General features: G+C 50.0%; 2 protein-coding genes across 4 annotated transcripts in view; one reads left to right on the top strand and one right to left on the bottom strand.

Moving 5' to 3' along the window:
* Positions 1–524: 524 nt before the first annotated feature.
* Positions 525–16300, top strand: part of ECE2 (endothelin converting enzyme 2) — a 30237-nt gene continuing 14461 nt past the window's right edge. For 2 of the 3 annotated variants that reach the window (XM_068978951.1, XM_068978943.1), the window contains exons 1-2: positions 525–720; positions 5112–5395. In XM_068978951.1, coding sequence (XP_068835052.1) covers positions 525–720; positions 5112–5395 — 480 coding nt within the window. Of the gene's footprint in view, positions 721–5111; positions 5396–6090; positions 7192–16300 lie in introns of those variants that run through there. The other variant, XM_068978975.1, reaches the window with a different exon arrangement.
* Positions 7919–9048, bottom strand: CAMK2N2 (calcium/calmodulin dependent protein kinase II inhibitor 2). Its single transcript, XM_068988914.1, has 2 exons — positions 8880–9048; positions 7919–7989 (listed from the first exon to the last, which is right to left on the bottom strand). Exons 1-2 carry the CDS (start codon positions 9046–9048, stop codon positions 7919–7921), a joined length of 240 nt encoding a protein of 79 aa, XP_068845015.1.

Below are 16300 nucleotides of genomic sequence, written 5' to 3'. Positions count from 1 at the left end.
GTGCTCAAAACTGGGAAGAAATGAATCTCTTATTAACATTCAGGCTTCTTAATGGAGAGAGCTTGTCAAACTGAAAATGAGGTGGGTAGTGACGACCCAGTTGGATAAGGAAATGGCGACCCACTCCAGTGTTCTTGCCTGGAGAATCCCAGGGACTGGGGAGCCTGGTGGGCTGCCGTCTATGGGGTCGCACAAAGTCGGACACGAGTGAAGCGACTTAGCAGCAGCAGCAGTGACGACCCAGAATGTGTGACACCATGAATGTGGCTCTCAGAAGTGAGTGAGCAGTGCATCCAGAGAATTCAGCGTATGGATAATACGACTTTCCCACCCGGAAGATTCTTTCCGGAGCGCTTAGCAGAGGACGGAAGTTCCACGTGTTTATGTTGAGCAACTGCAGATGCCCGGCGGAGACACAAAGGCCACGCCTCCCATATGCCACCATTCTCATTGGCTACATTGGAGCACCACGCCCCGCCTAGAGGTGGGGGCCAGTTGCCCTCACTGCCCGGCAGCCGCAAGCAATGGCTTGTCTGGGGCCTTCCGCACCGGTGCCGGAGTTACCGGAGAAGAACTGCGGGTACCGCGAGGTCCAGTACTGGGACCACCGATACCAGGGCGCTGCCGACTCTGCCCCCTACGAGTGGTTCGGAGACTTCTCTTCCTTCCGTGACCTCCTAGAGCCGGAGTTGCGGCCATTGGACCGTATCCTCGTGCTAGGTGGGTAGTTCCGGGGCTGCCCAGTCCAGGTGGAGCTGGTTGAATTGGCCCCGCCCTCGCTCTGCCTGCCGCTCTCCGAGGACACTCCAGTCAGAAGTCAGGATCCAGTACCTTTAGAATCTCGGCAGTATTTCGCCGGGGCAAACAGGAGCGAAGAGATTCTTAGTCCCGGGACCTTCAGGGGAAAGACAGTCTCTCTGAGTCTGAAGGTGGTAGGTGACCCATGACCCCGTTACGAACTTTGGGGAGGCCGCCTCGAGCACTGGCGAGTTCAGAGGACCTAGTTCAAGTCCCAGCGCTAGTTGACTGTATGATTTAGGACAAATCATAAACTCTGAGCCCCGAATTCACTTTTAGGGACTGCGAATTCAAGTTGGATAAGGCACGTGCGTTCACCTTGAGCGGAATGCCTAGCGCTTTTCTGTTTGCGCCACTGGGTCATTGTCTCCTAGAGAGTTCTCTCTTGACTCTCCAAACTAACTGAAACTTGGTCCTCTGTCATCCCGCTCCCCGCCTTCCTCCCCCGCGCCTTGTGCAGTGAGGATGAGGATAGCGCCCTCTGACGGGAGAGTGCAATCAAGATTGGTGTGATTCCCCAGAAGGAAAAAGTTCTTGTGGATAGGTCTTCCCTGGTGACTCAAACAGTAAAGAATCCGCCTGCAATGTGGGAGACCTGGGTTCGATCCCTGGGTTGGGTAGATCCCCTGGAGGAGGGCCTGGCAACCCGCGTCAGTATTCTTGACTGGAGAATCCCCATGGACAGGGGATCCTGGTGGCCTATAGTCCACGGGATCTCAAAGAGTCGGACACGACTGAGAACAGGATGGGTCTCTAAGAGATCCACCTAACCCCGACCTTGGAATTCTCTTCCACTGCCCGCCTTGAGGGCTCCAGTGAAGTCTGATTAAGTAACGGATTTCCTCCCAAAATCTTGATATTTTTAAAAGCATGTGTATGATTAAGTGAAATATTTCACATATGTGAGACATTTATATGTAAATATATGTAAAGCATAAATAATAACTCGAATGTGTGTATATACCCTACTCAGTTTGAGAAACAGAGCATTCTTCCAACCAGAAAGTGCTTAAGAACTTGGACCCTGGAGGCAACCAATTATGTAGGGATCTTGGCACATGTAATCTTAGCTGTGGAATCATGGACAAAATCATAGAATCGTAGCTGTGAGTCCTGGACAAAATACTTAAATTTATGTGCCTCCATTTTCTCAGCCTTTAAAAAAAGAGTACATACTTACAGCTTTTAAGATGGTTGAGTGAGGATGAAAGATACCTAGAAAAATGCCCAGCAAAATTAAAAGCCTTGTATATTCAACGTTTTCTGTGTGGGCCCCTAAAGCTCTTCCCGCCAGAGGTTAAAAACTCTCTTGAATTTTGTGGCTTTAAACCACTACATTTATTTATAGATTTAACATAGATCTATCTTTTTCAAGCTTTCGTGTAATAACCTGGAAAACTGGACTCACCTTGATTTTCTAATTCTAGGGATGGTCTAAGGCTGGTCCCAGGGATTTGTATTTTCAACAAGCCTGCAGGCTGATTCTGGTGATTGGCAGAGAAAAACTGCCTTAAATTCTGCCTGACTAGGAGGTATCCTTTTCTGGATAGAGGAGGGAAATGTCTAAAGATCAAAAAGAAAAACTTTCCAGACAGAATTCCCAAGATCTAAGAACAGGACCCACAGCTTGGGGAGTACCCTGTGTCACGTTTCACCTAAACAACATTGAACACCTGATGCTAGGGAATGTGGTGGGCCCTTTCTAATTTATTTAATCCTCATGACAACCCTTAGAAGTTAATGAAAAATATTATGAGACATATTCTAGCTTAGGGTTCAGTAAATTTTTCCTGAAAACTGCCAAATAGTAGATATGTTAGGCTTTCCAGGCTATACAGTTGCTGTCACAACTAGAAAATGGTGATGGCTGCTGATAGTATCTTCTCTATGGAGCTACTGGGAAAATAAACTGAGATAATCCTTATAAAAGTACTTAGCATGGGACCCAGTGTTCAAAAACTGTTAGCTATCATTATTATTTTTGAAAACAGGAGTGAGAGAGGCACTTTCTCTGGGAATGCTCAGAGAAAGAGGACCTTGCCTAAAGACTTGTGTGTCTAGTCCCTATGGCTAGGTTCCTCATTGCAGATGAGTGTATGTGGCTGCCCAGTTTTGCTGTCATTATACTTCCCTGGTTCTCTCTTCTTGCTTGACTCCAAGTTCTGTAGAATCTTCTGATTATATTTTTGTCTTAAGTGTGTATTTCCTAGAGACACAAGGGACTGACCAGAGGATTGACTGTCCAGACCCCATTATGGCTATTTTTTCCTGTTATAAATTAGTGAATACATATTCTGGTTTATACTTCAGTCGCTTGGTGTTTGGGATAGCATTCACATAGCTCTGGGCTCCCATATGATGCATTCTTGGATGCTGGATCCAGAGCTCTGCTTCCCTAAGGCCCCACCTAGGGAAACAGTAGCTGTTCCAAGTCTCATCTTAGTTGTTAGTCCCAAGTCACTGCTTTGTGGGCGTAAAGTGGCCCTGTGGTCAAGTTTTATTTTCCCTGCATCTTTAATAAAGTTGTCTTAGAAGACACCACTCCTGTACCAAAGGGGACAATGGGTCTGTCCACAGTTTGACAGAGCACTGCAGGCATATGAGGTCAGGTGCTGGGTGATGAAGGCATTGTGGGTCAGAGAACTTAGTGGGATTTCAGCCTGAACTGAGTTAGGGTCTCCTGCTCAGTCACCCTCACCTCCTGTCCCAGAGCCTGTTGTGGTTCCAGTGTTGGGAGGCACACATTGGGTTTTCCCAGGCAACACAGTACTCTTCCTGAGTCCCAGAGTCTGAGTAACACAAGAAGGGCAGCTGAGGACCAGTCAGCAGTATCTGGCATCTGTCCAGGTGCCAGGCTCTGCCTGCTAGATTAGGGCTATCCCAGCAGCTTATTTTGTGATCCTCTTAGGGAGGCAAATGGGGATTAAAGGCAATCTAATCCCAAGATCTGGGGATCCCCATGTGAGGCCACCAAGAACTGTCATCCAGGTCTGTTCTTGGTGATTCGGACCACAAGAGGGCCTGGAAGAGGCCAACAGATCCTTGAGGAAGGCCACGCCCATTGGGCAGTAGGTCCACATCCATTCCTCTAACCTCCACCCTCCCTCCATCCCTTTGGGACTGGTTCCCAGAAACTTCCCACCAGAGTGTAATGATTCTTCAAGACTCTTGATTGGTTGTCAGTTCACCTGAACCTGTTAGCCCACCCACCTAAGGTGGGGACAGGGACTCTCCCATGTGCTCCTGCAGCCTGTCCCTGTTGAAACACTCATCACATTATGAGGCAGTTGCCTGATTACACATCTGCTGCCCTCACCAGAGCATCAGCTCCTTGATGACAGGGGCTCTGTTCATCAAGAGAACGACAATATGTGGTGCTCAAGCGTACATGAAGGAATTATTGGGTTGGCCGAAAAGTTCGTTTGGGTTTTCCTATAAGATGTTGTGGAAAAACCCAAACAAACTTTCTGGCCAATCTAATATAGGCAGTCATCTCCACTGTGTGTCCCCACTTAAGTTTCCCTTCTACTTGTTAATTCTGCCTTGGAAACCCAAGTAAGATTAAAAACCGGTAACATGAAGTCTTCCCACAGTTGATGTCATCAGAGGAGAGATTAGGAATTAGGATAATACTAGGATTATCCTATTAATAATACTACATGCCAGTATTATCCCCAGGGCTTCCCTGGTAGCTCAGTTGGTAAAGAATCCGCCTGTAATGCACGAGACCTGGGTTTGATACCTGGGTTGGGAAGATCCCCTGGAGAAGGGAAAGGCTACCCACTCCAGTATTCTGGCCTGGAGAATTCCATGGACTGTATAGGCCATGGGGTCGCTAAGAGTCAGACACGACTGAGGAACTTTTATATTATAATATTGTCCCCATTCTGAGTCTGAGAAAACTGAAGTTGAGAGGTGAATGACTTACCAGGGATATATGACTAAGGATATCAGAACCCAAATCCTTGAACTTTTAAGTTCAGAGATCCTGCTCTTTGGGTGTTTTAGTTGTTAAATTTAGCGCATCACATCCTGTATGTAGGGTAGGTATTGTCTTCATTTTTCTGGCGAGGAAATCCAAGTTCCTAGTATGTAAACAACTTGCCTTAGTCCACACAGCCAGGAATGATAGAGCCAGGACAGGTGCCCAAATCTGTATGACTCCTGGGCTCATGCTCTTGTGCCATGCTGCTTCTCCCTCAGTACAGGAGGCTTTGGGCTTCAAGAAAACAGGCCAAGAGTGGATGGATAATTGCGGAGGTGAGAACCAAAGCTAACCTAGACCTTTTGTCATCCACCCCTTCTCACCCCAGGCTGTGGAAACAGTGCCCTGAGCTACGAGCTATTCCTTCGGGGCTTCCCTGACGTGACCAGTGTGGACTACTCATCAGTAGTGGTGGCTGCCATGAGGGCTCGGTATGCCCACGTGCCCACGCTGCGATGGGAGACCATGGACGTGCGGGCACTGGGCTTCCCTAGTGGCTCCTTTGACGTGGTGCTTGAGAAGGGCACACTGGATGCCCTGTTGACTGGTGAACAGGATCCCTGGACTGTGTCCTCTGAAGGTGTCCACACTGTGGACCAGGTGCTAAATGAGGTGAGGGAGCAACAAGGGAAAGAGGGCTGCTCAAGAGCTGGGGAGGGTTTCCCTGGTAGTCCAGTGGTTAAGATTCCTTGCTTCCACTGAAGGGGGCACAGGTTTGATCCCTGGTTGGGGAGCTAAGACTCCACAGGCCACAAGGCCAAGAATAAATAAACTTTTTTTTTTTAAAGAGCTGGGGGATAAATAAATAAATAAATAAAGAGCTGGGGATGAAGGCTTAAGGTTTTAGGAGACTTGAAGAACTTAGAAGCCAGGGGAGGCATGGTTTGGAGCAAGTAGTGGGTTACCTTCAGGACTCTGGTTACCTAAAGGAAGAGGATGTTAAGCTGGGTCAAGATTATAGGGGGCTGGAGTGGCCAGGCTCCCAGAGGTTGAGGACTGGATACTGAGTTGCCACAGAGATGAGGCTGTGGCCAGATCCCAGATAGGGAAGGTCAGCAGTTGAGAGGAAAGCAGTGCCCCCTGCATCTGACATCATTCCCATGCTCCTACCTATCTAAGATGTAGCCTGACCCCCATGGAACAGCCAGAGGCAGAGAGGGAGCCTCACCCTTTTGCCCTGCAAAGCCCTGAGCTACTGAATGCAGGGTAGAACCTGAGGTCCCACTGGGAGGGCATCTGGCGCAGTACTGACCTTTGAGAACCTGGAGGTGGGCTTCTCACCAGTGGCTTCTCTATCTGCCTTGCAGGTGAGCCGAGTGCTGGTCCCTACAGGCCGGTTCATCTCATTGACCTCTGCTGCGCCCCACTTTCGGACAAGACACTATGCTCAAGCTCATTATGGCTGGTCCTTGAGGCATGCAACCTATGGCAATGGTTTCCACTTTCATTTCTACCTCATGCAGAAGGGCAAAGAGCTCAGTGTGGCCCAGCTGGCCCTTGGGGCACAGATCCTCTCACCCCCTAGACCTCCCACCCCACCCTGCTTCCTCCAGGACTCAGATCATGAGGAATTCCTCAGTGCCATTCATCTGTGAGGCCAGAAACATGGTCCTTCAGCCTCCCTTTCTGCTCCAGGCTCAAGTATTTGGTATTCCTGACTCAGGGCGGTCAAGTCCAAGGTGCTCACACCCCAGGGGCATCATGCCTAAGATAGAGCTGATGGAAGCAACCCCACATGAAAAAAATACAGGTTCAGACTTCTCTTGGATTCCCCAGTGGCCTCCCCCAACATATTGAATCACCAGTAATTCATCTCCAGCACAGCCCTTCTGCATGCCAGCCAGCCTTGGACACTTACATCCCAGGGGCCTGTTACTGACCCCCATCCAACGTAGATTAATTGACAGAAGGCTGCAGACTTTAAATCTAGATTGCTTCTGACCCCAGCTCCAGCCCCAACTCTGGTGACCTATCCTGCTTAGGTTGTATTATTTACCCAAGGAGACCACACTATTATGGTGTTTCCAGGCCAGACTGACATGCCTATGTTTACTTGGCAACCCTTCTCTGCCAGTAACATGCACCTGAGATTCCCAAGTACCTTATCCCCTCCCTAAAAAGAACTGGAGCCATTTGGGGCTGACTTTTTAGCAAACCAAAGCAGCAGCTACACACACACACACAGGGAGGTCTGTGTTTATTCACTCCTGGTACAGTGAGGATGGAGGAACATTTACAAAGGACACCCCCAGGGGTTGAGAACATCTCCAGGGCCACAGGTGTCATCCAAAGATGCAGTGCAGCCCCCGTTTGGAATCCCAGGGGCAGGACGCAAAGGTCCAAGGTAAAATCAGACCTGGGCCCTTGGAAGGTGATACCTTGAGGGGAGGAGGTCTGCCAGAGAGCCGCCTGGAATCAGGCATGGGCAGACTGGTCATGTGGTTGGTTACCATGTTGGGGGCTTGTCCCATCCCAGCCTCAACACCCATCCTTTCTGCCAGGCGCAGAAGAGCGTGGCCGAGACCGTGGGGGGGCAGGGCATGAACCATGAGGGGAATTAGTAAACAAAGAGTCGGATATAAAAATACAAATGTGCTGAGGAAGTCCCTTAGAAAGAGGCTGAGGCTGGGGTCACGCCAGACAGGGGTAGGGGTGAGGAGCGGCTGGGCTCAGAGGGGTGGGAAGCTCATGCAAATACGCGGCCAAACATCCCTGGCTGCGCGCGAGGTCCAACACCAGCAGGCAGTCGATTTGCAGACCAGACCTGCCGGAGAGGGGCGGGGCAGGGGAGCCGTGCGGGAGGGGACGGGCCGGGGGTTGAGGGCCGCGGGTCTCTGTCCGTTCCGGTGTGCGGGGTGGGGCTGCGGCCCGAGGTTCTAAAGTGCAAGAGCGCGGCGGCGGGCTCCGGGCCGGTCCGTGCCGCCGCTACCGCCGCCGCCGTGGTGCTGAAGCGGACAGCTCCGGAGTGCCTGGCGGCGGCGGCGGCAGCGACTGCAACCCGAAGGCGGCGCGGCCCTGCAGTCCCCGCCCGCGGGCGCCTGGGCCGGGGCGGGGGGCGACGGCAGCCGCATCGCCGGCCCGCGCTCCTGGCCGCCGCGGGGCTGGGCCCGGAGCCCGCCGCCTGAGCCGGCGCGTTTACACTCCGGACGGCGGCTTCTCCCCCATCCCCTTCAGCACGTCGTCTATCCGGTCATCCTCGATCACCACTGCGCAGGGAGAAAGCGCGTCAGCCGCGCGGCCTCGGGGGGCAGCGGCGAGAATTGGGCCCCGCGTCCTCGCGCCCCACTCAGCTACTGCCCATGGCCCAGAGACGCCCCTGGGACCCCCCCTGCTACAGTGCCCTGCCCATTTGCTCTTTGCTGCCGATTCAACCCAAAGCCGACCCCCAGCTCCCATAGACCCGCTCCTCTCCTTGCGGAGGAACGCCCCTCTTCCTAAGACTCCAAGCCGTTCAACCTTCCAGTCCAAACCCTCCCGCCGCCTGAGCTCTCCTACTTCCGAGCTGATCGGAGAGCTTTTGCTCATGGGATCCCCCACTTCCACCCTCCCTTCAACAGAATCCCCTCCTCAACCGGAATCTCCGTCTATTCCAGCCCTCTCCCCAACCTAACCTTGTGGTTTCAACACCTCTTCCGATCCTGGTACCAACAGAGCCCCTTCCCCTTGCAAACAACCAGGACAACCGAACCCCCGCTCCCTGCCCACTCTCCAATCGGCATCCCTCCCCTCGCGAAGATTCTTCCGTAGCATACACCGACTCAGCGTTTGATCCTGTAGAAGCGGCCAGTCGCCCAACGTCCCCACTTCAGGCAGCCCCGAATGCCCTGGTCGGCCCCTCCCCCTCGCCCGTGTGCCAAGGCTCTACTTCCAGAGGTGGCGAGCATCGAATCCGGGGCACTGCGTTCCCAGGAGAGGGGAAGAGGGGGACACAACACTGCAGCAGGGACCACCCTCTACCCGCCCCCCACCCCCAAACCGCGGCTGGCTGCGCTGGTCTGCGGCAAGAGCTGAGGGCGCTTGGCGGGGAACTGCAGCCGGGGGGCGCCCGGGGGAGGATTTCTGGGTCAAGCGGCGACTTCGGGTCCCGGCCGTGTACCTCTCTTGGCTCGGCCGATCTGGCCCAGCTTGGGGGGTCGCTTGGCTTGGTTGCCCGCGAAGAAAGAGTTGGTGTCCTGCAGGCGACAGCTGAAGGAGAGGTCAGAGCCCTCGGGGTCGGCGCCGAAGCGGCCCATCTTGTCCTCGCTGTAGGGCAGGATCTCGGACATGGCGGGCGCGGGACTGCGGCGGGGCGCGGGCGGCGGGCTAGCTGCCGGACCGGCCCTAGCTCAGCAGGGGAGCCGGCGGAAGGATGAAGTCATGCAGCATCCGGGGCTGCGGAGCCAAGCGGGGCCTCCTCCCCCGCGCCTCCGCCTCCCCGGCCGCTGGGCAGGCGGCGGCGGCGGCGGTGGCGGCGGCGGGGACCGGGCGGGGGCGGTGCGCGGGGGGCGGGGGCGGCGGTGAGAGCGGAATGACGATGAGCGCCCGACTGCCGCAGAGCGGGGCGGGCGGGGCGCGGGGGAGGAGGGGCGGACACCGGCCAGGGTTGGGAGGCAGGGAGGCGGGCCGGGGGTGGGGTGGGTGTGTATGTGTGTGCCGGGACCCGAGCGCCTCCGGCTTTCTGCGGAGATACGGGAGCGAAAGTGGGAGAGTCCTGCCATTGGCTGGAGTGGCGCCTGGGCGAACCGTACCCGGCCACAACGGGTGCAGGATCTGGCGGGGAGAGGCGGGACAGGGGGGAAGGCAGGAGCGACCCCGGCATACCAGGGGCGGGAGGAGAGTCTTGCACACAAACTCTTGAGATGCTTGCTAGAGGCACTGGGAATTGGGGAGCGGGTCGGGGCCGGAAGCAGGGCCAGCATTCGAAGCTGGGCGGACACCGGAAGCGTGGCGGGGGGAGAGTCGGATACGCGGGAAGGTGTGCGGGAACCCGCAGGACGCAGGAATAGCTCAGGCCAACGGGTGGTGTCCCCATCTTTGGCGCGCTCTCGTGTGGGATTGCTCTTCGGGTCTGAAACTGTCACCTGGAGTCTGTGTTTCTGTGACCGCCCTCTGTTTCTGTCTGTGCCTATTTATTTGTCAGTCTAGACGTCTCTGTGTCTCTGCCTCGGTGCCCCATTTCTTTTTGTGTCCTAGTCTCTGTCTACGTCTCTCTTTTTTAAAATTTAACCTATAATATTTTGAGAAAGACCTTTGTTTTACACAGCAGTAAAAAATTATGTATTGTACATTGCATGAGTACATGACCAACTCTGCGACACCAATGACTACTGTAGCCCACCACGCTCCGTCCTTGTAATTTTTCAGGCAAGAATACTGGAGTGGGTTGCCGTTTCCTACCCCAGGTGTCTACGTCTCTTAAGTGTCTCTGTTCTTCTATATCCATGCTTGGGTTCTTGTGTGCCCGGGTGGTACTTGGGGACCTCGGGAGCTGGGAGAACCGCAGGGCTCGGCGGGGGCTTTGAGCCCGAGTTTCGGCTCCAGCAACAGGGCTGGGGGTGCAGGTCTGCCTTGGTGAGCGCATGTCGGCCCAGTTACCGAGACTCCTCCAAGGAGAGAGTCGAGATTAGTGCCGAAACTCGGGCTCAAAGCGCGCGCTGCGCGCTGCGGTTCTCCCAGCCCGCGAGGCCCGCGCTGCGCTAGCAGTGTAGGAAGAATGAATGACGGCGTCGCGGGGGGCGCGCTGGCTGCAGGTGACGCGGGGAAGCCCGGAGCGCCTGAGGACGCGACGCCCGCCGGTGAGTCCGGAGGTAGAAGGGGAGGGATAGAGGGTGTCTCCGCCCTGGGTGCTGGGGATCACGTGACACTTCTCGCCGCACCGGAGACCACGCACCCTCTTCTCTCCTCCCTCCTCCTCTGGCTGTCAACGGCGGCGTCACCTGCTTGCTAGCGGGCTGGGGCTCTGGCGCAATCTCTGGCCTTGGGGGAGGGAGGTGTCGCACATTCGGTGATAGTGACGACAGTGCTGATAAGGATAATAATCATCCGAATAATAATCATTAAGCCCATACTCAAGGCGGAGGGTTCTCTACGGTTCCCAAAGCCCATTTCCTCCTTCCCTCTAAATCACATAGCTGGTGAGGAGCCTAGTGCTGGGTCTTCTTCCTTCAACAATTGTTAGTTCCAGGGACACAAAGGCGAATGCCATCATGGCTGCCCTAGGACAAGGCTCGGGAGTGCCAGAATTGCCTCTGTACAGCCTCACTCAAGACCAAAGACCTGAGTGAAATGAAAGTTGTTCAGTCGTGTCCTACTATTTTCGACCCCTATAGTCCATGGGATTCTCCAGACCAGAATACTGGAGGGGGTAGACTCGCTTCTCCAGGGATCTTCCCAACCTAGGGATTGAACCCAGGCCTCCCGCATTGCAGGCGGATTCTTTACCAGCTGAGCCTCCAGGGAAGCCACCTGTACAGCCTCACTCAAGACCAAAGACCAAAGGCCCAGCCCTATCAAACCCTCCTCTGCTGTGTCCTGGTCTCTGGGATGAGGTCTGGAGCTGGAGGTGGAAGCTCTGCTGGGTGAGCAGAGTCTCCAGACCTGGAAGGACAGGAAAAGCTGGAGCTCAGGGTTACTAGGGGAGAGTCCAAAGAATTCCACCCCTGCTAGAGGTTGTTCAGCCCTGGGTTCCAATCCAAGCTCTACCACTTCCTGTGTGAGCAAATAGTTTTCTAATTGACCCCACAATTATTTTTTTTTAATTAGTTCACTGGTACTCGTAACATTTTAGGGAGATATGGAAAATCACACAAATCCTTCCAATCTTTTTCTCATGTATTTGCATAACATGCATACATACTTCTCTGAGCCTCCATATTCTAGTGTGAAGCCTAGAGATGACAGAGCCTACACTAATAGTTTTGTAGAACTTGTCTTAAGGTGAAGTGACTTGTCTCAGGAGGTAATGCTCTGACCCTACCAAAAGTGATCAAGGGCCCATCTGGGTTCTTTCCAAGAATAAGATGAGAGCACTGGGTGGGGAATTGAAACATTTCTGGTTTCTCCTCTCAGAATGAGAGAGAATGGAGGAATAGCAATTTAACTTGGAGTTTATTTGGTTAGTTCCTTCTTAAATAATCTTACTCCTATAAGACACATGCTGGATTGTGATTAAGGCAAAAGACATAAGTGCGAAATTGTAAAGATATAGTAATACATGATTCAGCTATGTTGTGAAAATTTGGAGCGAGTTCTTTATTTTTTTTAATAATTTTATTTATTTATGGCTGCACTGGATCTTCACTGCTGTGCGTGGGCTTTCTCTAATGGTTACTCTCTAATTCTGTTGCATTGACTTTTCATCGTGGTGGCTTCTCTTGTTGCCGAGCACTAACTCTAGGCAGAGGGGCTTCTTCAGTAGATGTGGCATTTCTCAGCATGTGGAATCTTCCCAGAGTAGGAATTGAACCCGTGTCCCTTGCATTGGCAGGCGGATTTGTTAACTAATGGACCACTTGGGAAGTCCAGAGTGAGTTCTTTAAATTATGATCCTCTACTTAAATTCTGATGTTCTGCATCCCTGTCCATGAGATGAAGATTCATTTTCACAGGTAAAGTGAGGTAAAGTTTGTTTGGATTGTTGTGACAATGCATTGAATTTCTTTTGAAAGCCCCTCAAAACCTACTAGTGGGATTGAATCCATATGTTCTCAGCAGAATAATATGCCTTTTGACAATTGAGTATTAATGACACTTTTATTCAAGCAGAAACCGTAGGCCTGTGTAGTGAGCTGGACAGGGTCTCCCCTAAAACTTATGTCTACCTGGAACCTCAGAATAGACTTTATTTGAAAATAGGGTCTTTGCAGATGTTAATTAGTTAAATTAAGCTAAGGTCATACTAGATTAGGGTGCACCCTTACTGGTGTCTTTGTAAGAAGAGGACAAATGCACAAGACATATACACACTTGGGAAGGCCTTGGGAGGAAGCAGAGATAGGACCGGTGTGGCTGCAAGCCAGGGAACACCTAGCACTGCTAGGAGCCACAAGAAGATGGAAGAGGCGAGGAGGGATTCTTCCTTAGGGCTTACTGAGGGAGCATGGCCCTGCCTAGATTTTGGACTTCTCACCTCCGAAACTGTGAGAAAATAAGTTCCTGTTTTTCTTTTTAGTTTTTTTCTTTGTTCTTTGTTTGTTTTCTGGCTGCACCCCAATGCATTAGTTCCCTGCCCAGGGAGCAAACTCTCACCTCCTAAAGTGGAAGCACAGTGTCCTAACCATTGGACTGCCAGATAATTATAAGTTAAGTTTGTAAGTTACAAGTTTCTGTTTTAAGCCACCCAGTTTGTGGTACTTAGTTACAGCAGTCCTATGAAACAAATACAATGTTCAAGTATTTTGGGGTCATCCTTTTACATCTCTCATGATCATGTCTTGCCCTGTCCCTCAAAGAAAGCCTATACCATGAAGGTATTTCTGGGATTCTTCTTTTTAGCAGAGGCTGATAAATTACAAAAAAGAATGAAGCAGATCTTTGTGGATTGACATGGTAAGATCTCTAAGACCTGTCAAAATATCATCAAATAACAAGTGTAGAGTGTGATTTCACATGTGTGAAAAAGTATACACACATACATATGCACACTTACACACACACACGCACAGTGTATTTAGGTAAGTAAATACATAAGTAAAAGAAATACATACCAAACTGCTGCTGCTGCTACTGCTAAGTCACTTCAGTTGTGTCTGACTCTGTGCGACCCCATAGACGGCAGCACACCAGACTCCCCTGTCCCTGGGACTCTCCAGGCAAGAACATTGAATGGGTTGCCATTTCCTTCTCCAATTCGTGAAATTGAAGTCGCTCAGTCATGTCCAACTCATAGCGACCCCATGGACTGCAGCCTACCAGGCTCCTCCATCCATGGGATTTTCCAGGCAAGAGTACTGGAGTGGGGTGCCATTGCCTTCTCCACCAAAGTGCTAATAATGGTTATCTCTGAGAATGGTACAGGGATCCTGGCAGAATGAAGTTCATCTTTTATTCTGTATACTTCTGGAATATAAATTACATTTGCAATAAAAGAGTTTTAGTGATTTTTTAAAAAAACTTTTGAAACCAATGATATAGTCCATTTATCAAACATCACACTCTGACCTGAGACAAATCAGTTGACTTAAAAAGTGATTCGTGGTTAAGAGCATGGAGTTTAGATTCAAAGCAAGAATCTTCCTTCTCCTTGATGTGTGACTTCTTAGGTATGTTATTAAGTTTCTCCCATCTGGACAATGATATTGGTAAACTCTATCTTACTGAGTCATCATGAGGATTGAATAAGTTAACATTCATAAAGTGCTTTGGTAGTGCTAGATAATAGAATTGTTAGCTCTTATGCAGGAAAGCATAAAGAAGTTAAAAGTAACCTCATCATTAGATACATTGATTAACATTTTATTGCATGTCCTTTCAATCTTTTTTTTTAACCTATGCTTTTATACTTTTTTGCCTCACAAAAATGAGATTTTAGAATTATTTTTCTCTCCCACTTAACTATATGGAGACCATTTCCTGATAGTATTAACTCTTTTCCATCATTTGTAAATGATGGAATGTTTGGATGTGTGTATGGATATTTGAGTTATTTAACAAGACCTCTACCTTTGGGCATTGAAATCCCCTCCCATTTTGTTATTATAGATGGTGCTGAGATGAACTTATGGTATAGGAGAAAAATGGCCCAAATATTTTGTAGCTCTTCCAATCAAGAAGTAGACTCTTTTTCTCCATTCCTAAATCTGGGCTCGATCATTTGACTTGCTTTTCTCAGTAGGGACCTTAGCAAATTTGATGCCGGTAGAGGGTTGAAAAGTGTTTATGTACTGGGGCTTGCCGGTTTTTGGTTGCTAGGAATTCTGATACCACCATATGAAGAGGCCTGGGCTAGCCTCCTGGTGAAGGAGAGACCACACAGAGACTGGGCCCAGTCATCTCAGCTGAGGCCCAAACATGTAAATGATGTCATTCAGCTAGGCCATTCAGCTCCTGGTGAGCTGACCCAGACCTGAAGAACCACGCAATCAACCTGCTGAACCTGAAAAGTAAATGTTTGCTATTTTCATCCATTAAGTTTGGGCAGTCTGTTATTCATTCAAAGCTAACTGATACAAACATGCTGTAGATAATCATGCTGTAGATAACAGGCTTGTTTCCTAGAACAATTTCCTAGAATTCAACTCTCTAAGTAAAAAATTATGTACACATAACTGTTGATACATATTGCCAAAAAGACTGTATCAGTTTATAAGCCACCAGCAATATATGAAGATGCTCACTTGCCCCATCTTTGTCAACATTGGATACTAATGCGTGTGTTATCTTCATGACTATACGGTTCTTATAGGTTAACACATAAAACATTTTCCATTCCCTTTCAATTCACAACCAATTTAGAGAAAAACTGACCTCATAAAATTAAATTTATAGGAAAATAAGAGCAGAAAATAGAAAAATAATAGAATGAGAGAATAAAACAGAGTCAAATATTATAAACACAGAGGAAGTAAAATAGAGTTGTATAAAATAGAAGAATCTCCAAGCCATAAGGTACTTAACATGTAGTCAGGAATAGTTGTGAACCTGATAAACTATCTGGGTTATGAAAGAGGCATGGAAAGGAAATATCCATTTAGGCCAAACCTAGTGAAACTGGAAATACTGTATATAGAGGTACCAGCCTCTTTCTTATGTGGTTGCATTTAATTCTCACAGCAATACACTGAGTAGAAATGATCCCACCTTGATGAAGAAGAATGAAAGGTCAGAGCGTTCAAATAAAGATTATATACCTAAGAAAGAATGGAGCCCGGATTTGAATCCAGGTCTGTTTGGCTTGAAAACTATGTGCTTCCCCTTATTCTTCCAGAGAAGATGTAGCAGAAGACTAGCAACTAATGTTGGGAGGAAGTGTGTACTCCTTTTGATTCATATTGCCAAAGTGCTCTCCAAGAAAGGAGTCAGATTGCCTGGGTTTGAATTTGAATTCCAGCTCTACTACTCACTGGCTGTGTATCACAGCCTCTCTATGCCTTGGTTTCCACACCTACAAAATGGCTTCATTGTGCCATGAGGATAAATGAGTGTGTTGATGTAAAAATACCTGGAACAGTGGCTGGCCATGGTACAGTGCTATATAAGCTTGCTACTTACAGCATGGTATTACAACAGCCATGGGACTATTTCTATGAGTCTGTTGCTGGAAAGTCCTTATAAAGAAGTTTTCTTGTACTCACATGGCCATGTCATGGTGGGATTTTCCATATGACAGGACTGACCCTGTGGCCATGTTTCCCTTCATCCAGGCTTGGGGGAAGTGGGAAAGAGGTCAGCAATGTGATGCCGCATTGTCATCTCATTGAACATGAACTCCAGAGACGTGCCCCATGTGGACAGGAGAAGGTTGTGCTGCTGCAGACCACAGTGTGGCTGGATGAGCAAGTTCCTTACTCAGGGAACACCTGATTAACCTAGAACCCATGT

The sequence above is a fragment of the Capricornis sumatraensis genome, chromosome 1 (genome assembly GCF_032405125.1).
Source record: "Capricornis sumatraensis isolate serow.1 chromosome 1, serow.2, whole genome shotgun sequence".
Taxonomy (NCBI): Eukaryota; Metazoa; Chordata; class Mammalia; order Artiodactyla; family Bovidae; genus Capricornis; species Capricornis sumatraensis.
Note: the sequence above shows the minus strand (reverse complement) of the source record. Positions and strands in the feature narration are given on the sequence as shown.

Bases quoted from the DNA above. Each gene is read 5' to 3' on its own strand.
- CAMK2N2 (XM_068988914.1), bottom strand. From the start codon at position 9,048: ATGTCCGAGATCCTGCCCTACAGCGAGGACAAGATGGGCCGCTTCGGC. The intron at 7,990-8,879 runs GTACACGGCCGG...CTCCCTGCGCAG, and splicing joins GATCGGCCGAGCCAAGAGAG to TGGTGATCGAGGATGACCGG.